This window comes from Panthera uncia, chromosome D4 (assembly GCF_023721935.1).
Source record: "Panthera uncia isolate 11264 chromosome D4, Puncia_PCG_1.0, whole genome shotgun sequence".
Taxonomy (NCBI): Eukaryota; Metazoa; Chordata; class Mammalia; order Carnivora; family Felidae; genus Panthera; species Panthera uncia.
Window position 1 is genome coordinate 18,214,150 of NC_064807.1, and position 23,528 is coordinate 18,237,677.

Sequence of the window (23,528 nt, forward strand, 5' to 3'; positions counted from 1 at the left end):
GATACTACACACAAAACCCTAAAGATTCCACCAAAAAAATTACTAGACTAAATGAATTCAGTAAATTTGTAGGTATAAAATGAATACATAGGAATCTGTTGCCTTTTGACATGCTAATAATAAAGTGCAGAAAGAAAAAACAATCTCATTCACAGTTGCACCAAAAAGAATAAAATACCTAAGAATAAACATAACCAAAGAAGTGAAAGACCTGTACTCTGAGAACTGTAATCATTGATGAAAGAAAATGAGGATACCAAGACGTAGAAAGAATTCCATGCTCATGGATTGGAAGAATTGCTATCATTAAATGTCTATACAACAAAACAAATTACAGATTCAAAGCAATCCCTGACAAAATATCAGTGGCATTTTCACTGAACTAGAACAAATAATCATAAAATTTGTAAGGAACCACAAAAGACCCTGAATAGCCAAAGCAGTCTGAAAAAGAAGAATAAAGCTGGAGGTATCATAGTCTCAGGTTTCAAGATATACTTCAAAGCTATAATCAAAACACTATGGTACTGGCACAGAAATAGACACATAGATCAAGGGAACAGAATAGAGTGCCCAGGAATAAACCCATACTTATATGGTCAATTACTCCATAACAAAGGAAGCAAGAATATAAAATGAGGAAAGGACAGTCACTTCAAAAAATATGCTGAGGAAACTGAACACCTACATGCAAAAGAATGAAATTGAACCACTTTCTTATACCATACCCAACAATAAGCTCCAAGTGAGTTAGACTCAATTATGAGACCTAAAACTGTAAAAATCCTAAAAGAAAAAGTAGACAGTAATCTCTTGGATATCAGCCTTAGCACATTTTTCTAGTTATCTCTGTTATATTTTTTGAAGAGTATATCTTTGCTTCATTATATTGCCTTTACTTCTTTGTCAAAGATCGGTGGACTTTATTTATAGAAGTCTACTTCTAGGCTCTGTATTCTCTTCCAATGATCTGTTTGTCATTTCTTTTGCCAATATCAGTGTCTTACTGTACCTTTATAGTAAATCTTGAAGTCTGGGAGTGTCAGTCCTCCATCCTTGTTCTTCTCCTTCAGTATTATGTTTACTATTCCGGATCCTTTACCTCTCCTTAGACTCATTTTGCCAATATTTATTAAATAGTTGTCTGGGATATTGATGTTAATTGCATTGAATCCATAGATCAGTTTGGGAAGAACTAACATCTTGACAATACTGAGTTAAAAAAAATTCTTTAATGTTTGTTTTTGAGAGAGAGAGATAGAACATGAGCAGGGGAGGGGGAGAGAGAGAGAGGGACAGACAGACAGAATCCAAAACAGGCTCCAGGCTCTGAGCTGTTAGCATAGAGCCTTATGTGTGGGGCCCAAACCCATGATGGGTGAGATCATGATTTGAGCTGAAGTCGGATGCTTGACTGACTGAACCACTCAGGTGCCCTGGGTTTTAATATCCATAGGTAAACTGGAATATCTTTTTATTTCTTCATTTCTTTTCTGATTTCACTCATCAAAGTTTTACAATTTCCCCAATATAGATCTTGTATATATTTTGTTAGATTTATACCCAAGTATTACTTTTTTGGGTGCTAATATAAACGATCCTGTTTTTAATTTTTAAATTCCACTTGTCCATTGTTGGTATGTAGGAAAGCTATTGATTGCTGCATACCAACCTTGTATTTTGCAACCATGTTATAAGGGCTTATTAGTTCTGTAGGAGTCTTTTTAGATTTTCTGTATAGATGATCATGTCATCTGTGAACACAATCTGTATACTTTTTATTTTGTTGTCTTACTGCATGGTAAAGACTTCTAGTACAGTATTGAAAGGAGTGATCAGAGAGACATCTTTGCTTTGTACCTAATCTTAGTGGGAAAACTTGCAGTTTCTTACCATTAAATATGATGATAGCTGTAGATTTTTTTGAAGATCTTTTTTATCAAGTTGAGGAAGCTCTCCTTTCATCTAGTTCACTGAAAGTTTTTATCATGGATAGGTGTTGGATTTCGTCATATGCATCTACTTACTATGATCATGTAACTTTTCTTCAGTCACATCTGACTTTTAAACATGATTTTAGATACATAATCTCGTAGTAGTTACTTGAACTTGGTAAGCATTAGTTTCCTGATAGGAACTTTGTGCATATGGGAACTTACAAGTAGCAGAGAGCAAAAATAGGTTGTCTACCATATAGGTTGTGAGTATGTTTGATAATGTAATTCAGTGCTTTCCTTAGTGTCTGTAATGTAATAAATAATTAATAATTAGTAATTGTGAACTGACCTTGGCAAATAGTAGAGGGATAATAAACATAGTAACATTAGAAAATAAGCGGCTGAAAAATATTGAAGTTAGTTTACCTAGTGAGACTGGTCAGTGAGGCAAAACAAATTTGGGTGGAGATTAGGGAATAATATGTCATAGGGACTGTGTGGGTAATTTTTAGAGCTTAAAATTGCATTTTATTACTTTTGCATATTTCAAGGGGAACATTTGTCTTTTTAGTGCACTTAAATCAGAATGAAGTTTGCCTTATAATGATTACTGTTTTTTTGAAACAGATTCAAGATATTTGGAAAGTTACCACTGATTTCTTTACGAATCTCAGATAAAAAACTGCAAGGGATTTTGGAATTGATTGAAAGCATTCCGAAACCCACACCTGCAACTGAAACATATGCCCCTGCCAAACCATTTCAGGTAATGTTTTTGCAAAATTGATAAAAGTACAAATTAAAATAACTCAACAAAAAGTATTTGTAAGAGTCACAGAATTTTTTGGGTAAAACAATTTAATTCATTTTGAATAGACCTTTAAGAATTATATCTTAAGGGGCGCCTGGGTGGCTCAGTCGGTTAAGCGTCCGACTTCGGCGCAGGTCATGATCTCACAGTTCATGAGTTCGAGCCCTGCGTCGGGCTCTGTGCTGACAGCTCAGAGCCTGGAGCCTGCTTCACATTCTGTGTCTCCCTCTCTCTCTGCCCCTTCCCTGCTCATGCTGTGTCTCTCTCTGTTTCAAAAATAAATAAACATTAAAAAAAATTATATCTTAAAAGAGAAAATGATGAAAGAGTAAAAGGCGCATGTAGTAAAGAGAGTTACATGGTAAGTCTGCCTCTCTTCCCTTTTTCAGCTTGCAGTCCCTCTCCTCGGTGGTAACATTGTTAACCACTATGTCTGTATTTGTCCAGAAGTGTTTATGGCATGTACTGTGGCATGCTTATGTATAAATATCCATATGTATATGTGTATGTATATGTGTATGTATATATATATACACACACACTCTCAGGTTCTTAAAATTTACATAAATTGGATTATTATACTTAGCATTCTGAATTTGTATTCTTTTCACCATTATATATTATGTGCCCTCGAGATATTTTCATGTTAGCACATACAGATCTACCTTTTTCTTTTTTATAGCCATATAGTATTGAATTGTGTGAACGTACCATTCTTTGCCTAACATGATCCCCTTTTCATGGGTATTCACATGAGTGCTCACAGTTAAAATACACTGTTTTCGACTTCCTTGTACATACATTTTGTGTATTTTTATCCATTGGATAAATTCCTACAAGTGGCATTGCTCAGTGAATTTTACATTTTCATGAACTTTGCCGAATTTTAAATTGAGTACTAATTTATAGTCCCACCAGCAGTAAATGTGTTTCTCTGTTCTCATTTGTCTTAAGGGTTAACAATTTAAAATTTATTCAATTAAATGAAAAAACGTTATATTTTGATTTTGATTTGCATTTACAAGTAACTATAGGACTTCTGTTCATAAGTTTATTGGGTGTTTGACTTTCTGTTTTTGGAAACTGGTGTTCATGTCTTTTGTGTTGTGGTTTTCCACTTAAGGAAATTGTTGCTATTTGTCTTTTACGAACATTTGTTTCCTTGTTTATTATCTGATTCATTTATTTTTGGCATGCCAAAGCTTTTACTTTCAACTATTCAGTTATTAGGTTTTCTTTTATGATTTGTATGTTTTATATTATGTACCTTACCTCTTAAGAAGAAAACTTCAAAATGAAGATAAGTGTTCATGTTTTTCTCTTTTAAAAATTATTTCCACATTTAACTTGTTCCTTTTGAAATAATTTCACACTTAGAGAAAAGTTGTAAAAATGGTACAAGGAACTTAACTTCATCAAACCATGTAAGAGTAATTTGCTGACATGTTGTCCCATACCCTAAAAACTGTAGTGCTTTGTAATATTTTTTTTCATAATCTCTTGCTGAGCTTTTTGTTAACAATCTCTTGAAGAGCAGAGTTTTTACATTTTGATGAAATCCACTTCATCAGTATATACTTTTATGGAATATAAGAAACATGAATAAAAGAATACGGATGAAGCTTTTTATGTCTGTAAAATTTTTGCCTAATACAAGATCAAGAAGATTTTTCTTGTGTTATAGTCTAGAAGTTTTATAGTTTTAGGTTCTTATATATTGTTTTGATTTTTTAGAGAGTGAGCATAAGCAGAAGAGGGGCAGAGGGTGGGGGAGAGAGAGTCCCAAGCAGGCTCCATGCTGAGCATGGAGCCCAGTGTGGGGCTCAGTCCCATTACTGTGGGATCATGACCTTAGCTGAGATCAAGAGTTGGACGCTTAACTGACTGATCCACCCAGGCGCCCATGTTTTTTCTTCTTAAACATTTCTAAGTTTTAGAGAAAGTACTTAGATAAATGTTAGGTTCATTCTTCATTATCTTTGATATCTGGGGGGACTCCTCCATCTCCCATATCTTGGGCTTAATCTGTATATCAAGAGGGTATCAAACATAGGATCTATACTAGATGTTCTTTTTAAAATCAAATGCATATATAAAAATAGGCAGAGAATAACTATGTAGTATGTCTTATACTGCGTTTCTGTTATGTGTCAGGCCACACGCTTGGCTAAGGAATACTATATGTCAGGTCATCTGTTATTTATGTTCAAACCCTAGTCCACGTCTGTATTTCTGTATATTTTTATCTTTAACCCTGATCACAATTCAGCAAGTTAAGTGTTAACAGTCATTATTTTGCCCAGGAAATAGACTCTAGAAAAGCTAAATACTTTGCTAAGATCATAAAGTTTGTAGCCTTTAGCATGCAGAGCCAAACTTTAAATTCATGTTTCTTTTTTTCTTTCTCTCATTCTTTAAACAAATCTACAGCCCAACAGCTGGCTTTGTTTTTGCTGTTTTCATGCTGCTTTCGATATAAATGATGTCCTAATCAGTAGAGACTCTATTTTCTGCTTTTTCCAAGTTTCTCAAGAAAGTTGAGTACAAAACACTAGGTCATTTCTAAGTGTTTTAATTTAATTTGAAGTGATTTCATAGGTCAGGTAAAGAAAAGTTTTTTAAGCAAAGAATCACCCCTTCATGGATGCTTGTTTGGCTTGTCTCAGAAAGTTTCAGTCATGAGTCTGAAAGGTCCTAACATCATCTCTTGAAGCTGGATGTTCCTTTCACTTCCTGTAATAGATTTCTTTTTCTTTGTAATTTTTATTTGTTTTGTTAAGGTGTAATTGACTAATGAGATTATACGATTTTTAATGTGTATAGTGTGGTGGTTTAACCTATGTGTATGTTGTGAAAGCATTTCACCTGTATAGTCAGTGAACACATCCATTACCTCACATACTTGTTTTTGGTGAGAACATTAAGTTCTACTCTCTTAGCAGCCTTCTGTTACTCAGTACAGGTTGTCGACAGTAGTCACCATGTTTTACATTTGATTCTCAGCCTTATTCTTCTCAAAGCTGAAAGTTTGTACCCTTTTACTAGCTGTTCCCTATTTCCTCTACCCCTTAGCCTCTGGCAACCGCTTCTCTATTCTCTGTTGCCATGAGCCTGACATTTTTGTTGTTAATTCCACATATAAATGATACTTGGCAGTATCTTTCTCCTTCCAGCTTATTTCATTTAGCATACTGCCCTCAAGGTCTATTCATGCTGTCATAATGGCGGGATTCCCTTCCTTCTCTCTCAGAGTTGAATAATGTTAAATTATGCACACATCTTGTCTTTATCCATTCATCTGTTTGATGGACACTGGGTAGTTTCCCATATCTTGGCTGTTGTGAATAATACCTCAGTGAACATGGAGTGCAGATATCTCTTGGGCATCCTGTTTTCATTTCTTTTGGAAAACTGAGAAAGTGAGATTGCTGGATCACATGGTAGTTTTTTGAGGAACCTTCCCACTGTTTCCGTGGTGGCTGCACCAATTTACACTCCTACCAGGTGCATAGGAGTTCCTTTTTCTCCACGTTGTCTCCAATACTTCTTACCCATTGTTCTTTTATTCTTTTTTCAGGTTTTAAAGCTTTATTTGCATATTTTACAAAATGTGCATTCCAATAGTTAAAATGATGTAAACAAAATATGGCACTCTGATTAAACTGCATTTTACAGCCTATAGGACACCCTGGACCAGCTTGGTTTTTACTTTAGATTTCACTTCTGTTCCACCCAGCTTCTTTCTTCACCAACATGGAAGTTCTTTGCATCTCCCTTTCTATGTGGGAGAGGCAGGCGCCTTCATTGTCAGTAGTTCTCCATTCTTTGATGTGAAAAGGGGCAGGATGGTCATTTAAACTTGATCGAACCTCTTTACATCTTAAAAAGTTCAACAGCCACAAGAAGTAAAATAAGGCAGTGCTGTAGAATGTACGGTCCATATTGGCGGCACATGCCTTATTACGATTCACCTGCTTGCTTCTCCTGTTTAGTTGTTTCTTTTGAAGGCAGTGGATTTCTCTCGTATGTTTGTCTTCTTCAGTTTCAGCTTATTGAACTTCTCAATTACAGCCATACTGGGTTTGTCAGACATAGTTGCAGAGAAAGTGGAGCATGGCCCTCAAGCGAAGTCTGGTCTGTGCAGTAGTGCGTCTTTTTGATGGTAGCCATTCTGACATGTCAGGTGATAACTCATCATGGTTTTGATTTGCACTTCCATTAGTGATGTTGAGCATCTTTTCATGTGTCTGCTGACCATCTGTATGTCTTCTTTGGAAAACTGTCCATTTCTTTCCTCTGCCCATTTTAAAATTGGATTGTTTGTTTTGCGGAGTTGAATGAGTTCTTTATATATTTTATATATTAATCCCGTATCAGGTATGTTATTTGCATATATTTTCTCCCGTTCAGTTCATTGCCTTTTGTTTGTTGATCATTTCCTTTGCTGTGCAGAAGCTTTTTAATTTGAGCTAGTCCCACATGTTTATTTTCACTTTTGTTGCCTTTGCTTTGTCAGATCTAAAAAATCATTGCCAAGACTATCAAGGAGCTTACCTGCCTATGTTTTCTTTTAGAAGCTTATGGCTTCAGGTTTTTCATTCAAGTCTTCAATACATTTTGAGTTGATTTTGTGTTTAAGGTAGGAGTCCAGTTTTATTGTTTTGCCTGTGACTGTCCAGTTTTCCCAGCACCATTTGTTGAAAGAAACTGTCCTTTCCTTGTATATTCTTCACTCCTTTTTGAAAAATTGGTCATTAGGCAAAGGTTTATTCCTGGCCTCTCATGTCTGTTGCATTGGTCTATGGGTCTGTTTTTATGTTTGTGCCATACTGTTTGGATTACTATAGCTCTGTATAGATTTTGAAATCAGGAAGTATAATGCCTCCAGCTTTGTTCTTCTCAAGATTGCTTTGGCCATTTGGGGTTATACAAATGTTAGCATTATTCTTCTCTATTAGTGTGTAATATGCCTCTGGACTTTTGATGGAGATTGCATTGAATCTGAAGATTGCTTTGAGTAGTGTGAACTTTTTTTTAAGTTGATATATTGATATATTTTGAGAGAAAGGAAGAGGAGTTGGTGGAGGGGCAGAGAGAGGGAGAGAGAAAGAGAATCCCAAATAGACTCTTTGCTGTGAGTGCAGAGCCCGATGCAGGGTTCAACCCCAAAACTGTGAGACCATGACTTGAGCTGAAACCAAGAGACAGATGTTTAACTGACTGAGCCACCCAGGCGCCCCAGAGTAGTATGAACTTAATATTACTGTTTGCAATCCCTGAGCATGAAATCTTTCCATCTCTTTATATCTTGAGTTTCTTTCATCAGTGTTCTGTAGTTTCCAGTGCACAGATGTTTTCACCTCTTTGTTTAAATTTTTTCCTAGGTGTTTTATTCTTTTCGATACTGTTATCAGTGGTAAATCTTGAAATCAGATAGTGTGGCATCTGAATTGCTTGTTTTCCCCAGATAGTTCCAACTGGTTCTTAACCTTTTCATGTAACTTTTAGAATCAGCTTTTCAATTTCCACAAGAAAATTCTGCTGGGATTTTGATAGTGGTTTTATTGTACTATCAATTTGGGAAGAATTGGCATTTTAACAATATTGAATCTTTCTATTAGCATGATATATCTTTTCATTTACTTAAGTCTTTAAGTATTTTCATTTTTTTCTGTAATTGGAACATACATTTGCTTCACATATTTTGTTATTTTTTGTTTGCCCAGAATTCATATGTTGAAACCTTAACCCTTTTCCTTCAGAATGTGACTATATTTGTAGATAAGGCCTTCAAAGTGTTAATATGAGGCCATTAGAGTGGGTCCTCATCCATTCGGTCTGGCATATTTATACGAAGTGGAATTTGGGACACAGAAAAGGACATCATTGGTGCATGTGTACAGAGAAAACGCCAAGTGAGAACACAGCAAGAAGATGGACCTCTGGAGAGGGGCAGATGGCAGTGTAGGAGGACGCTGGGCTCATCTTGTCCTGCTGATTGCTCAGATTCCACCTACATCTGCCTGAATAACCCAGAAAACTGCCAGAAGACTAGCAAAACGGACTCTCTCGAGCCAGGCGTAGACAAGAGGCCGACAGAAGAGGGTAGGAAGGGCAGAGAGGCGGTGCGCGCTACACGGACTGGAGGGAGGGAACCAGGGTGGTGGAGGGCCAGTCCACCTGGCAAGGCAGAGCCCCCGAAGGCTGGCTTGGAAAAGCAGAGGGTTGGGGCTCTGTGAGTTCTGACAGCCTGTGGGACTTAACATCTGGAATGTTAAAAGTCAACAGCTCTGCCCTCAGAGAGCAGGGAGGGCGAGAGGACACTGGGAGGGAGAGGTGTTGAGCCCTGGAAGACAGAGCTCAGCTTGGAGGATAACAAAGGCGCCGGTTAAGCGCCATCTCCCTCTCCCATCCCCCAGTGGAAATTCCAAAGGGAACCAGTTCCCGTCACCAAATTTGCTTGTACCGCTCAAACAACCAACGCTGTGCTTCTGTGGATCTATCCCTCCCAAAGGTCTGCTTCCCTCCCGGTGCTGCAGGACCCCTCCTGCAGGGGACCACCAGTGGCAAAGCGAGCAAAGCCTACCCCTCCTACCCCTGTGCACCTTGTGGATCCACCTCGGCTAATACCCCAGATCCCATCGAAGCAGTACCACAAGCCTGGCAGTGTGCCAGTAGCCCAGACAGGGGCCACACCATTCCACAGTGAGTCCTGCCCCTGGGAGAGGGGAAGAGAAGGTATACACCAGTCTGACTGTGGCCCCAGCGGTGGGCTGGGGGCAGACATCAGGTCTGATTGCGGCCCCGCCCACCAACGCAAGTTACTCCAGACAGCACAGGGGAAGTGCCCTGCAGTTCCGTACTACCCCAGGGACTATCCAAAATGACGAAATGGAAGCATTCTCCTCAAAAGAAACTCCAAGAAGTAGCGACAGCTAACGAATTGATCAAAACCTATTTAAGCAATATAACGGAACAAGAATTTAGAATAATAGTCATAAAATTAATTGCTGGGCTTGAAAAAAGCATAGAGGACAGCAGAGAATCTATTGCTACAGAGATCAAGGGACTAAGAAATAGTCATGAGCTAAAAAATGGTGTAAATGAGGTGCAAAGTAAAATGGAGGCAGCCATAGCACGGATTGAAGAGGCAGAGGAGAGAATAGGTGAATTGGAAGGTAAAGTTATGGAAAAAGGAAGCTGAGAAGAAGATAAAAAATCCAGGAGTGTGAGGGGAGAATTAGAGAACTAAATGATGCAATCAAACGGAACAGTATCCATATAATAGGAATTCCAGAAGAGGAAGAGAGAGAGAAAGGGGCTGGAGGTGTACTTGAACAAATCATAGCTGAGAACTTCCCTGATCTGGGGAAGGAAAAAGGCATTGAAATCCAAGAGGCACAGAGAACTCCCTTCAGACCTAACTTGAATCGATCTTCTGCATGACATATCATAGTGAAACTGGCAAACTACAAGGATGAAGAGAAAATTCTGAAAGCAGCTAGGGATAAACAGGCTCTAACTTACAAAGGTAGACTCATAAGAGTAGTGACAGACCTATCTACTAAAACTTGGCAGGGCAGAAAGGAATGGCAGGAAATCTTCAATGTGATGAACAGAAAAAAAAATGTGCAGCCAAGAATCCTTTATCCAGCAAGTCTGTCATTCAGAATAGAAGGAGAGATAAAGGTCTTCCCAAACAAAAACTGAAGGAATTCATCACCACTAAACCAGCCCTACAAGAGATCCTAAGGGGGACTCTGTGAGTGAAATGTTGAAAGGACCACAAAGTACCAGAGACATCACTACAAGCATGAAACCTACAGACATCACAATGACTCTAAACCTGTATCTTTGAATAATAACACTGAATGTAAATGGACTAAATTTACCAACAAAAAGACATAGGATATCAGAATGGATAAAAAAAAAAAAACAAGACCCATCTATTTGCTGTCTAGAGGAGACTCATTTTTGACCTGAGGACACCTTCAGATTGAAAGTGAGGGGATGGAGAACTATCTATCATGCTACTGGAACTCAAAAGAAAGCTGGAGTAGCCATACTTCTATCAGACAAACTAGACTTTAAATTAAAGGCTGTAACAAGAGATGAAGAAGGGAATTATATAATAATTGTAGGGTCTATCCATTGGGAAGAGCTAATAATTATAAATGTCTGTGTGCCGAATACGGGAGCCCCCAAATATATGAAGCAATCAGAAACATAAGCAACCTTATTGATAAGAATGTGGTAATTGCAGGGGACTTTAACACCCCACTTACAACAACGGATAGATCATCTAGATACAGGATCAATAAAGAAACAAGGGCCCTGAATGATACATTGGATCAGATGGACTTGACAGATACATTTAGAACTCTGTATCCCAAAGCAACAGAATATATTTTCTTCTTGAGTGCACATGGAACATTCTCCAAGATAGATCACATACTGGGTCACAAAACAGCCCTTAACAGGTATAAAAGAATTGAGATCATACTACACACACTTTCAGACCACAATGCTATGAAACTTGAAATCAACCACAGGAAAAAGTCTGGAAAACCTCCAAAAGCATGGAGGTTTCAAGAACACCCTACTAAAGAATGAATAGGCCGACCAGGCAATTAGAGAAGAAATTTAAAAATATATGGAAAGAAATAAAAATGACAATACAAGAATCCAAACGCTTTGGGATACAGCAAACGCAGTCCTGAGAGGAAAACACATTGCAATCCAGGCCTAACTCAAGAAACAAGAAAAATCCCAAATACAGAATCTAACAGCACACCTAAAAGAAATAGAAGCAGAACAGCAAAGACACCCCAAACCCAGCAGAAGAAGAGAAATAATAAAGATCAGAGCAGAAATAAACAATATAGAATCTAAAATAACTGTAGAGCAGATCAATGAAACCAAGAGTTGGTTTTTTGAAAAAATAAAATTTATAAACCTCTAGCCAGCATTCTCAAAAAGAAAAGGGAGATGACCCAAATAGATAAAATCATGAATGAAAATGGAATTATTATAACCAATTCCTCAGAAATACAAGCAATTATCAGGAAATACTATGAAAAATTATATGCCAACAAACTGGACAACCTGGAAGAAATGGACAAATTCCTAAGTACCCACACACTTCCAAAACTCAAACAGGAAGAAATAGAAAACTTGAACAGACCCATAACCAACGAAGAAGTTGAATCAGTTATCAAAAATCTCCCAACATATAAGAGTCCAGGACCAGATGGCTTCCCTGGGGAATTCTACCAGACATTTAAAGCAGATATAATACCTATCCTTCTCAAGCTGTTCCAAAAAATAGAAAGGGAAGGAAAGCTTCCAGACTCATTCTATGAAGCCAGTATTACTTTGATTCCTAAACCAGACAGAGACCCAGCAAAAAAAAGAGAACTACAGGTCAATATCCCTGATGAATATGGATGCAGAAATTCTCAGTAAGATACTAGCAAATCGAATTCAAGAGCATATAAAAAGAATTATTCACCATGATCAAGTGGGATTCATTCCTGGGCTGCAGGGCTGGTTCAACATTTGCAGATCAATCAGTGTGATCCATCACATTAATAAAAGAAAAGAACCATATGATCCTGTCAATTGATGCAGAAAAAGCATTTGACAAAATACAGCATCCTTTCTTAATAAAAACCCTTGAGAAAGTCCGAATAGAAGGAACATACTTAAACATCATAAAAGCCATTTATGAAAAGCTCACAGCTAATATCATCCTCAATGGGGAAAAACTGACAGCTTTCCCCCTGAGATCAGGAACACAACAGGGATGTCCACTCTCACCGCTGTTGTTTAACATAGTGTTGGAAGTTCTAGCATCAGCAATCAGACAACAAAAGGAAATCAAAGGCATCAAAATTGGCAAAGATGAAGTCAAGCTTTCCCTTTTCGCAGACGACATGATATTATACATGAAAAACCCGATAGACTCCACCAAAAGTCTGCTAGAACTGATACATGAATTCAGCAAAGTTGCAGGATACAAAATTAATGTATAGAAATCAGTTGCATTCTTATACACTAATAGTGAAGCAACAGAAAGACAAAGAAACTGATCCCATTCATAACTGTACCAAGAATCATAAAATACCTAGGAACAAACCTAACCCAAGATGTAGAGGATCTGTATGTTGAAAACTATAGAAAGCTTATGAAGGAAATTGAAGAAGATATAAAGAAATGGAAAAACATTCTGTGCTCATGGATTGGAAGAATAAATATTGTTAAAATACTACCAAAGTGATCTACACATTCAATGTAATCCCAGTCAAAATTGCACCAGCATTTTTCTCGAAGCTAGAACAAGCAATCCTAAAATTTGTGTGGAACCACAAAAGGCCCCGAATAGCCAAAGTAATATTGAAGAAGGAAGACCAAAGTGGGAGGCATCACAGTCCCAGGCTTTAGCCTCTACTACAAAGCTGTAATCGTCAAGACAGCATGGTATTGCCACGAAAACAGACACGTAAGACCAATGGAATAGAATAGAGACCCCGGAATTGGACCCACAAAAGTATGGCCAACTCATCTTTGACAAAGCAGGAAAGAATATCCAATGGATAAAAGACAGTCTCTTTAACAAATGGTGCTGGGAGAACTGGACAGCAACATGCAGAAGGTTGAAACTAGATGACTTTCTTAAACCATTCACAAAAATAAACTCAAAATGGGTAAAGGACCTGAATATGAGAAAGGAAGCCATCAAAACCCTAGAGGAGAAAACAAGAAAAGACCTTTCTGACCTCAGCTGCAGCAATTTCTTACTTGACACATCCCCAAAGGCAAGGGAATTAAAAGCAAAAATGAACTATTGGGACCTTATGAAGATAAAAAGCTTCTGCACAGCAAAGGAAACAGCAAAACTAAAAGGCAACCAATGGAATGGGAAAAGATATTTGCAAAAGACATATCAGACAAAGGGCTAGTATCCAAAATCTATAAAGAACTCACCAAACTCCACACCTGAAAAACAAATAATCCCGTGAAGAAATGGGCAGAAAACATGAATAGACTTCTCTAAAGAAGACATCCAGATGGTCAACAGGCACTTGAAAAGATGCTCAACGTCACTCCTCATCAGGGAAATACAAATCAAAACCACACTGAGATACCACCTCACACCAGTCAGAGTGGCTAAAATGAACAAGTCAGGAGACTATAGATGCTGGCAAGGATGTGGAGAAACGGGAACCCTCTTGCACTGTTGGTGGGAATGCAAACTGGTGCAGCCACTCTGGAAAACACTGTGGAGGTTCCTCAAAAAGTTAAAAATAGACCTACCCTATGACCCAGCAATAGCACTGCTAGTAATTTACCCAAGGGATACAGGAGTGCTGATGCATAGGGGCACTTGTACCGCAATGTTTATAGCAGCACTTTCAACAATAGCCAAATTATGGAAAGAGCCTAAATGTCCATCAACTGATGAATGGATAAAGTAATTGTGGTTTATATGCACAATGAGATACTACTTGGCAATGAGAAAGAATGAAATATGGCCTTTTGTAGCAATGTGGTTGGAACTGGAGAGTGTTATGCTAGGTGAAATAAGTCATACAGAGAAAGATAGATACCATATGTCTTCACTCTTACGTGGATTCTGAGAAAGTGAACAGAAGACCATGGGGGAAGGGAAGGGGAAAAAAAGGGAGGGAGTGAGGCAGACCATAAGAGACTTAAAAACTGAGAATAAACTGAGGGTTGATGGGGGGGAGGGGGGGAGGGGAAAGTGGGTGATGGGCATTGAGGAGGGTACCTGTTGGGATGAGCACTGGGTGTTGTATGGAAACCAATTTGACAATAAATATCCAAAAAAAAAAAAAAAAAAAGAAGAAAGAAAATACATTGGTAAGCAAACAAAAGAAGATGATGGATGTCTGCAAGCCTAGGAGAGAGGCCTCAGATAAAGCAAATTATGCCAACACCTTGATCTTGGACCTGTTAGCTTCCAGAACTGGGATAGAACAAATTTCTGTTAGAACTATCCATGAAGTCCATGGAATTATGTTATGGCAGCCCTAGCAACCAAACACAGCTTTTGGTACCAGGAAGGGAGGTGTTGCGGTAACAAATATGTGGTAGCAGCTTTAGAACTGGATAATGAGTAGAGAGGGAAAAGACTTTTGTGGCAAGGTGATCTTGTTATAAAGTCGCAAAGAACATGGCTGAATTGTTTTCTAATGTGGAACTTATAAGTGATGAACTTGGATATTTAATGGAGATTTCTAAGCAGACTGTTCAAGACATGGTCTTGTTTTTTCCTAATTGCCTATAGTAAAATGCAAGAAAAGAAATACGTTTTTAAGAAGGACTTCTTAAGCAAAATGGAAACCAAAGTTAAAGATTTGGAAAATGCTCAGCCTATCCTTATTGCAAAATATGGAAAAGCGTGTTAGAGAAAACCCAGGGTGTTGTGCACAAAACACTTGAGAGAAGGATTAAGGTTGTGACTCTTGGGTCTAATCCACCATCTCAGCAGAATCCAGGAATGGAAATGGGGCTATACCAGCTGAAGTGTTGCCAGCTTGAACTAAAAAGGGCAGAGTCAGGACAAAATGAAGAAAACTCCTTGCAGTTACGGGATACTAAGGGGCAGGAGAGTAGAGCCAGCTACCTGGGAGTGTGCTTTATTCTTCAAGAAAAGGGGAAAGAATAACCCCGAAGGCTCTTCTGAGATCAATAGAGGTGCCACTACCAATCAATCTCAGAAGGCTATTCTGAGATCAATAGAGGTGCATGTGTTTTGGAGGCTGAACCTCCTCCTGGATTTCTGAGAGCGGTGCCACTTCCTCAGTTTCAGTGGGTCCGGAACCACGGACCCACTACTACCCAGAACCTAGGTGGCAGGAGTATAGGTAGTCTTAGTTTATTAAGTATGGTAATTACTGTAGGTTTTTCCTACATGTTATTTCCCAGGTTGAGGAGGTACTCTTTTATTCCCAGTTAACTGTTTTTTTATGTGTCATGAGTATTTGTAGCATTTTATATAACGCTTTTGCTGCATCTATTGTAATCATACAGTTTTTTCTTCTTTATTCTGTTAATATGATGAATTACATTGATTGTTGAATGTTAAACTAGCCTTGCATTCCTTTTTTTTTTTTTAAACTTTATTTTTTTTGAGACACAGAGACATAGTGTGAGCAGGGGAGGGGCAGAGAGAGAAGGAGACACAGAATCCGAAGCAGGCTCCAGGCTCTGAGCTGTTAGCACAGAGCCTGATGCAGGGCTCGAACCCATGAACCATGAGACCATGACCTGAGCCGAAGTCAGATGCTCAACCGACTGAGCTACCCAGATGCCCCTAGCCTTGTATTCCTAACACAAACCTTGTTTGTTCATGATATATTATCCTTTTATATTGTTGGATTTATTGGCTAATTTTTTTGTTGAGGATTTTTGTATTTATGTTCACACAGGATACTGGTTTATACTTTTTTCTTGTTACGTGTTTACTCATGATATCAGGGAAAGGCTAGCCTCATAAAATGAATTGGAAAATGTTTCCCCCTTCTCTGTTTGATGAGATAATTTGTAAACAGTTGATACTATTTCTGTCTTACAGAAGTTGGAATTTACCAGTGAAGCCATCTGTGCCTGGAATATATTGAAAGATTTTCAGACTGTATTTAATTTTTACAGGACTGTTTACAGTATCAGTTTGTTCTTGCATGAGCTTTATAAGATTAAGTATGTTAAGGAATTTGTTCCTTTTATCCAAGGTGTTGAATATGTAGAAATACAGTTGTTCCTAACATTTCCGTATCCTTCAGATGACTTAGGATCCATAATGATATCTCATATTCATTTATTATCTTGCACTTTCAGGTCTAGAATTTATGTTTGAGTTCTTTTTATAATCTGTCTCTTCATTGGTGTTTTCTATTTGTTGTGACATCATTATTCTGGTTTCCTTTAGCTCTTTCTCCATGGTTCTTATCAGCTTTCTGAGCAAATTTGAGACATTAAGAAAATTTTTTTCTTTTATAGTAAGCCCAGTGCCTTGCTTCCTCCTGAACTGTGTCTGCTAATTTCATCTGTGCATGGGCCAGGCTTCCTTGATTCCTTGCATAGATTAAATGGTCCTGCTATTGTAATCAGACAAAGGAAGTATAAGAAATTAAAACTACAGACATGTATATTCATTAACATAGATGCAAAAATCCTTAACAAATATTACAGTGAAATAGTATGATATGTAAGAAGGATAATACACTATAACCAAATGCATTTACCTTATGAATGCAAAAATGGTTTACCAGTCAATTCTGTTAATTATATTCATGGAATAAAGGAGAAAAAGTCTATGATCTCAGTAGAAGAGAAAAAATTTCTCACAAAATCAACAGTTATTGATGATAAAAACTCTTAAGTGGGGAATAAAAGAGGGTCTCTTCAACCTGGTGTAAGGGACGTCTAGGAAAAACCTAAAGGTATTATCATACTTAATTTGAAAAACACTGAAGGCTTTCCCTGTAAGGTACAGAATAGTTCAAGAAATGCCTTTTTTCATCACTTCTATTCAGGTTCATAGTGTGAATGCTCTAGCTTCTGCAACAAAACAAGAAAAATAAAGACAAGATTGGAAAGAAAAAGTAAAACTAGCTTTATTTGCAGATGAAGTGATGAGTCATGCAGAAGGCCTAAGGAATGTAGAAAACTACCATTAGTAATAGTAAGCAAGGTTAATAAGTTTGCAAGATACATTATCAATGTAAATAGTCATTTCTAAAAATGAAATGAAAATTATTCCATTCATAACATTAAAAAGGCTAAATTCTTAAAAAAACTTTTAAGTTTATTTTGAGAGTTTATTTGAGTTATTTATTAATTATACATCAAATGTCGGACACCAGGGGTGCCTGGGTGGCTCGGTCACTTAAGCATTTAACTCTTGATTTGTGCTCAGGTCATGATCTCATGGTTGAGATTGAGCCCCACATGGGGCTCCATGCTAACAGTGTAGAGCCTGCTTGGGATTTACTCTCTCCCCCTCTCTCTCTTTGCTCCTTCCCTGCTTGCGTGTGCTCTTTTTCATAATAAATAAATAAACTTTGGGGAAAAAAAAGAGTTGGACACTGAACCGACTGAGCCACCTAGGTGCCCCACAGAAAAATTTAACAAAAGAAGTACAAGACCTGTAAACCTAAAACTGCAAAACATTTCTGAAAAAAAAAAAAAATTAAAGCCTAAACAGTAGAATGATAGGCATAGTCAAGGATTGGAGGCCTGACCTTGTTAAGACGGCAGTTTTCTCCAAACTTAGAGATTTCTCATATCCTCAATCAGAATACCAGATATCTCTTCCAGAAATTAACAAGCTAATTATAAAGTATATGTGGAATGTAAAGGGCACATATTAGCGAAAACAATTTTATTTACTATTATTTTTAATTTTAACTCCAGTATAGTTAACATACAGCATTATATTTGTTCTGGTGTAAAATTCAGTGATTCAACACTAGTGCTCATCAAGATATGTGTACTCTTAACCTCCTTCACCTATTTCCCCCATCCCCATTCCCCCCGCTTTAACCATCTGTTTGTTCTCTGTAGGTAAGAGTCTGCTGTTTGGTTTGTCTTGTTTTTCCTTTGTACATTTGTTTCTTAAATTCCACATGTGAGTGAAATCATTTGGTATTTGTCTTTTTCTGGCTTATTTCACTTAGCACTATACTCTCTAGATCTAGTCATGTTGCTACAAATGGCAAGATTTCATTCTCTTTTTATGGTTAAATAATATTGCACTGCATATATATACCACAGGGCTGCTTCCATAATTTTAGCCAAAACAATTTTTGGATCAGAATAATGTTGAGGTTTTTTAATGGTTGATTTCAAGGATTATTTTATAGCTACTTTATTAAACAAAGTGCCATTTTCATATGAGAATAGACATACAGATCAATGAAGGAGAATAATGTTTGGACATAAATCCACAATATAATCCACAGTTAATATATGTTTGATTTCATACAAAGATGCCAACCTAATAAATAAGTAGGGGGAAATATGGTAGACATTTCAATAAATGGTTTGGAAATAACTAGATTTCCAAGTGGGAAAGAAAATAATGTATATGGGATTTAATGTGAAATGGAACATTGACATAAATGTAAATGCCCAAAGGTATAGAGTTTGTTTAACATATAAGAGAAAGTCTTTTAAGTGTTTGTGGTAGGTGAAGATATCTTGGGATAAAAAGTGCAAAGAAAAATAAATTGATGAAAATTAAAATGTTCTACTTTTTGAAAGACAGCTGTTAAAAATGAAAAAGGTAAGCCATGGAATTGAGAAAAATATTTGTAACACATATAATGTACATAATACTTCATCTAAAATATATAGGGAGATGAACAGCCCATAAAAAATGAGAAGAAACGTGAAAAATTAAACGTGGTTAATTTTATTACTCATCAGGAAAATGCAAAACAAAGCCATTTGATCACTAATACAGATGTAAAAAATTTCAGAACATTCAGAATTGAAATTAGGACTGCATAGTTGTTGCTTTTGGGGGTAGTGATTCATGCCTAATTATTGTGAGGAGCATGATGGAAGTTTCTGCATGATTGTAATGTTTTATTCCTGGATGGGAATTTTGGGTGCATGGATGTGTTTTCTTTATGAAACCTTAACCTTATATAGTACTTAGTTATGTACTCCTAGGGAGTAGGATATGTTTCAATAAAAATGTTTTCCCCAAATGAATAGGATTCAGAGAAGAACAAACCAGTTCATGAACCTGTGATATGATATATAACTATAACTCGTTTTTGAAATTCTAATTAAAACTATGGTGAAATTTCCAGGAAGATTGCCAAAATTTTATTTTATTAAAAAAAATTTTTTTTTAATGTTTATTTATTTTTGAGACAGAGAGAGACAGAGCATGAATGGGGGAGGGTCAGAGAGAGAGGGAGACATAGAATCAGAAGCAGGCTCCAGGCTCTGAGCTGTCGACCCAGAGCCGACGCGGGGCTCAAACTCGTGGACCATGAGATCATGACCTGAGCCGAAGTCGGACACTTAACCTACCGAGCCACCCAGGCGCCCCGATTGCCAAAATTTTAAATGTTTGAAAACACTAAGAATTTGTGAGGCCACGGAGCCATACCAGATCTAACCTGCTGATGTTAGTTTCATGTGTCACAACTACTTGTGAAAACAGATTGGTAACACTTAGTAAAGTGAATATATGCAGTTCTACTCTTTGATATATACACCGTGGAAAATCTTACACATGAGTATCTGGAGGCATGTTCAAGGAGGCTCATGGTGGCACTGTGAGTAAAAGCAACATATCTATAAACAGTACACATATATATCAACAGTGTAGTGGACAATTAAGTAGTCATTTATCAGTGTAATATAGTATAGCAGTGAGAATGAATGAACTACCAATATGGATAAAATTTAAAGATTGTTTTATTGAAGAATGTCACAAGAACATATGTGATATTATTTCCTTTTCGTACAGTTTAGAAAGAAGTTGACAAACAGTGTTATATTTAGAGAATCTTTCATAGAAGGTTGAAAACAAGTAACTAAAAGTGAAATCATGATCAGTTGTAGGGAACATAATCAAGGAGGATCACAAAAGATATTTCTGTAGTACCGCTTAATTTTTTGGCCTGGGTAGAAGATTCAGGGATGTCTTTTATTGTTATTTTATTAAACTGTATTATATGTTTTTGTGTGCTGTATTTTCATAGCAGTAAAAAAGCCAATTTAATGATCTTTCAAAAATTTAAAACTGCAAGTTTCTCAACTCTGTAGGTAGGTTTAAGATATGAAGAACGGTTTTTTTCCCATGGATGTTCTGAGATGTATTTATTTAGTGATAGGTTGAATTAACATTGTATCTAAGATCTTTTTCTACTCAAAGCCTGTCAACAAGAAAATTAATGTAATAGTTCGACCCTTTATATTTAGCCTTGAAATTGTAAAACCACATCTTTAAACCAAATTTTATTATTTACTTTTCTAATTCAGACTAGGTTTTTTTCTTAATTAATTCGAAGGGAGATTTATTTATTTCTTTAGGTAAAAATTGTCTTAGGACTTTGAATAAAAATCTTTGTGCTAATTAACAGTGAATTACTTTTCTTCCAGATTCAAAGGTCGACTTCTTTGGGAACATCACAGATTTCACAGAAAGTGCTTCCTCTCCTGGAACTTCCATGTGTCGAAGATGGTAAAATACAACTGCTTTAGGAAGTTTTTCTTATTAAAATGTGTTAGGAATATAATTTTCATTTGAGACCATATTAAAAATTTCAAACAATAGCAGATATTTATGTATTTTTTGGAAATTTCACTAAAATTCCTTTAAACACTAGAACTTGGGTGTTCCTTAAAGTTGCTTTTGCCGTGGGGTTTTTTGGTATGTAAAATTTAAACTTGTAATCTCAAAGTCTACTAGTAAGTTAATCTTTTTATCTTCCTTTGAGCTAGGAGCCCTAGTGAAGCTGTTGATATCTAATTTATGATATTACTTAATTATTTAGAGCGTTTTGTTATAGTAAAATTTTAGTTTTATATTTTCCTTTTTTGTTACTAAACAAAAAAATCAAGACTTAATACCTACTACATTCACATATGAAAACTGGTAAATATTTTGATAACAGATATCTGCTTTTTCTTGGCCACATTGGAAAGAAAAGCAAATGTATTTCTCTGTTTTTAAGGCTTTAAAAGTTGCTAAATGGTAAGTAACTGAAGTTGCCGTTTTAATCCTTGGTTTTCTAAAAGAATGTTTTTCTTTGTGGTAAATGGGGCAGGGAGGAGCTATTTTTGAGATATTCTGCCCTAAATTCAGTCTTGGGTTGTTCGGGACATACTTCAGGTGGTTTTAGTTTTCTTTAAATCTTCTTTTAATAGTTTTACTAGTTTTGGAGTTGTTTTTAATGGCAAATTCTAGAAATTTTTTATCATATATATGTGTCCACACACACACACACACACACACACACACACACACACATGAATTCAATAGTGATTGATTTCAGTTTCTTCATCCAAATCTCAGGGCCTGCTGTGTGCTTTTAATATTGTAGATTTTATAACTAAGTCCTGTTTCGTTAACCAGATATAGTGAGCATCTTAGTGTGTTTGTTTGAAAATTCATTATGTGTGTAATCATTGGCATTTGCTATAAAATTTTCTTTTGAAATTTTTACATAGACTAATAACTTTAAAAGGTGATGTTCATTAAGCTAAAGATGAATTTTATATTTTCTGTACTTTTTTTGGTCAAAAATGGTATTCTTTCAGACAAAATCTCTATGTTCTTTACATTCAGTTTTTGAAATGTTTAGACCCTGGAACATTTAGACCCTTAATATATTAGCATTCATATTTATTTCAAAAAATTATAAAAATGTTGCTAAATCAATCATTTTGATTATTGACTTAGTGTTCTGTAATGTTTAGATTCAGAGGAAGAATTTTTTGATGCACTGTGTAGTCCCTTGGAAGAGCCTCCTCAGTCTCCCACTGGAGTTAAAAGTGGTCAACAGAAAAAGTTTCAAAAGCCAGATTATACAAAAAATATGATTCAGTATAAAATAAGATTTGAAGTGCCAGAGGTATGTACATGGTAAAATTAACATGGCTTATTTAAGTTCGTCATTTCTGCTATTCACATATTACTAATATGCATTCTGTTTTCATCCTATGTAAGCTGAATCCAGATGTTGCTATGTGACTTTTCCTTCACTTTTTTTGAAGATAATTTTCCTAATCAAAAGTTAGGGGTTTAGGTTAGATATTATGGTTATCAGTGTACATTTATTAAAGATAATTATTTGTATAGCATAAGTATGTTTGTATATGTGTATGTAAAATATCCCCTGAATTTTAACTATATATCATGTATATACCTTACATATTCATATATAATCACCATCAACATAAACAGTTTTTTGTTTTAGGTGGTGGTAATTCCCTTTTTTCTTTCTTCTCCAGGTTTTGATTCAGTTTTATCACCTTGTTGGAGATTGTGAACTACCCGTGGTAGAAATTGATGTTTTAGGACTGGGCACAGATGTTGAGCTTAGAACATTTGATTTGAAAGCAAATGCCTTTTTGAAAGAGTTCTGCTTAAAATGCCCAGAATACTTTGGTAAGTGTCTCATTTTTTTTAAATAAATAAATTAACTTTATTGTTTGACTCCCTACTGGAGAGTTTTAAATTCTCTAGGCTTTAAATCAGTATGTTTGTTAAAATATTCTCCAAGAAATTCTATGTTATGAGTTAGTCTTCAGTTTTTATCTTGTACTTGGGAATCTAGAGAGGTAGATCAAAGAGAAAATGAAGATAATTTTTTTTCATTAAGGAAAATAAAATAGTCCTGGTTTAATTTTAAATCTACCTAATCTACCTACTACAATGCTGAATTAATTTCTTGTTGGTAATGTAACAGTTTACCACAGACTTAGTGTCTTACAACAACAGAATTTTATTATCTTAAAATTCTATTAATCAGAAGTCTGACATAAGTCTCAACAGGTAAAAATCAGGGTGCCAATAGGAGTTCCTTTTTGGAGGCTCTAGGGGAGGATACATTTCCTTGCTCATTTGGTTGTTGGCAAAATTTGTTTCTATGTGGTTTAAATATGTTTCCTTCTGCCTATTAGGTGAGGGCTAGCCTCGACCTCCTGTGGGCCTCTCTAGTACACGCACACAGTTCCCTATATCTCAGAACCAGAACAGGGTGGTAGATCGTTCTCATGTTGTGTTT

At 36.4% G+C, this 23,528-nt stretch overlaps 1 protein-coding gene and 1 pseudogene across 9 annotated transcripts in view; one reads left to right on the forward strand and one right to left on the reverse strand.

Moving 5' to 3' along the window:
- The window catches only part of VPS13A (vacuolar protein sorting 13 homolog A), a 257,663-nt gene that overhangs the window by 78,160 nt on the left and 155,975 nt on the right, over window positions 1–23,528 (forward strand). For all 9 annotated transcript variants that reach the window (XR_007458693.1, XM_049633783.1, XM_049633762.1 and 6 more), the window contains 4 exons: window positions 2,565–2,703; window positions 20,899–20,980; window positions 22,219–22,373; window positions 22,753–22,909. Coding sequence is in view for 8 of the 9 variants with exons in the window: in XM_049633783.1 (XP_049489740.1) it covers window positions 2,565–2,703; window positions 20,899–20,980; window positions 22,219–22,373; window positions 22,753–22,909 (533 nt within the window). In the remaining variant the exon portion in view is untranslated. The remainder of the gene's footprint in view (window positions 1–2,564; window positions 2,704–20,898; window positions 20,981–22,218; window positions 22,374–22,752; window positions 22,910–23,528) is intronic.
- LOC125925250 (thymosin beta-4-like) lies at window positions 6,709–6,902 on the reverse strand (annotated as a pseudogene).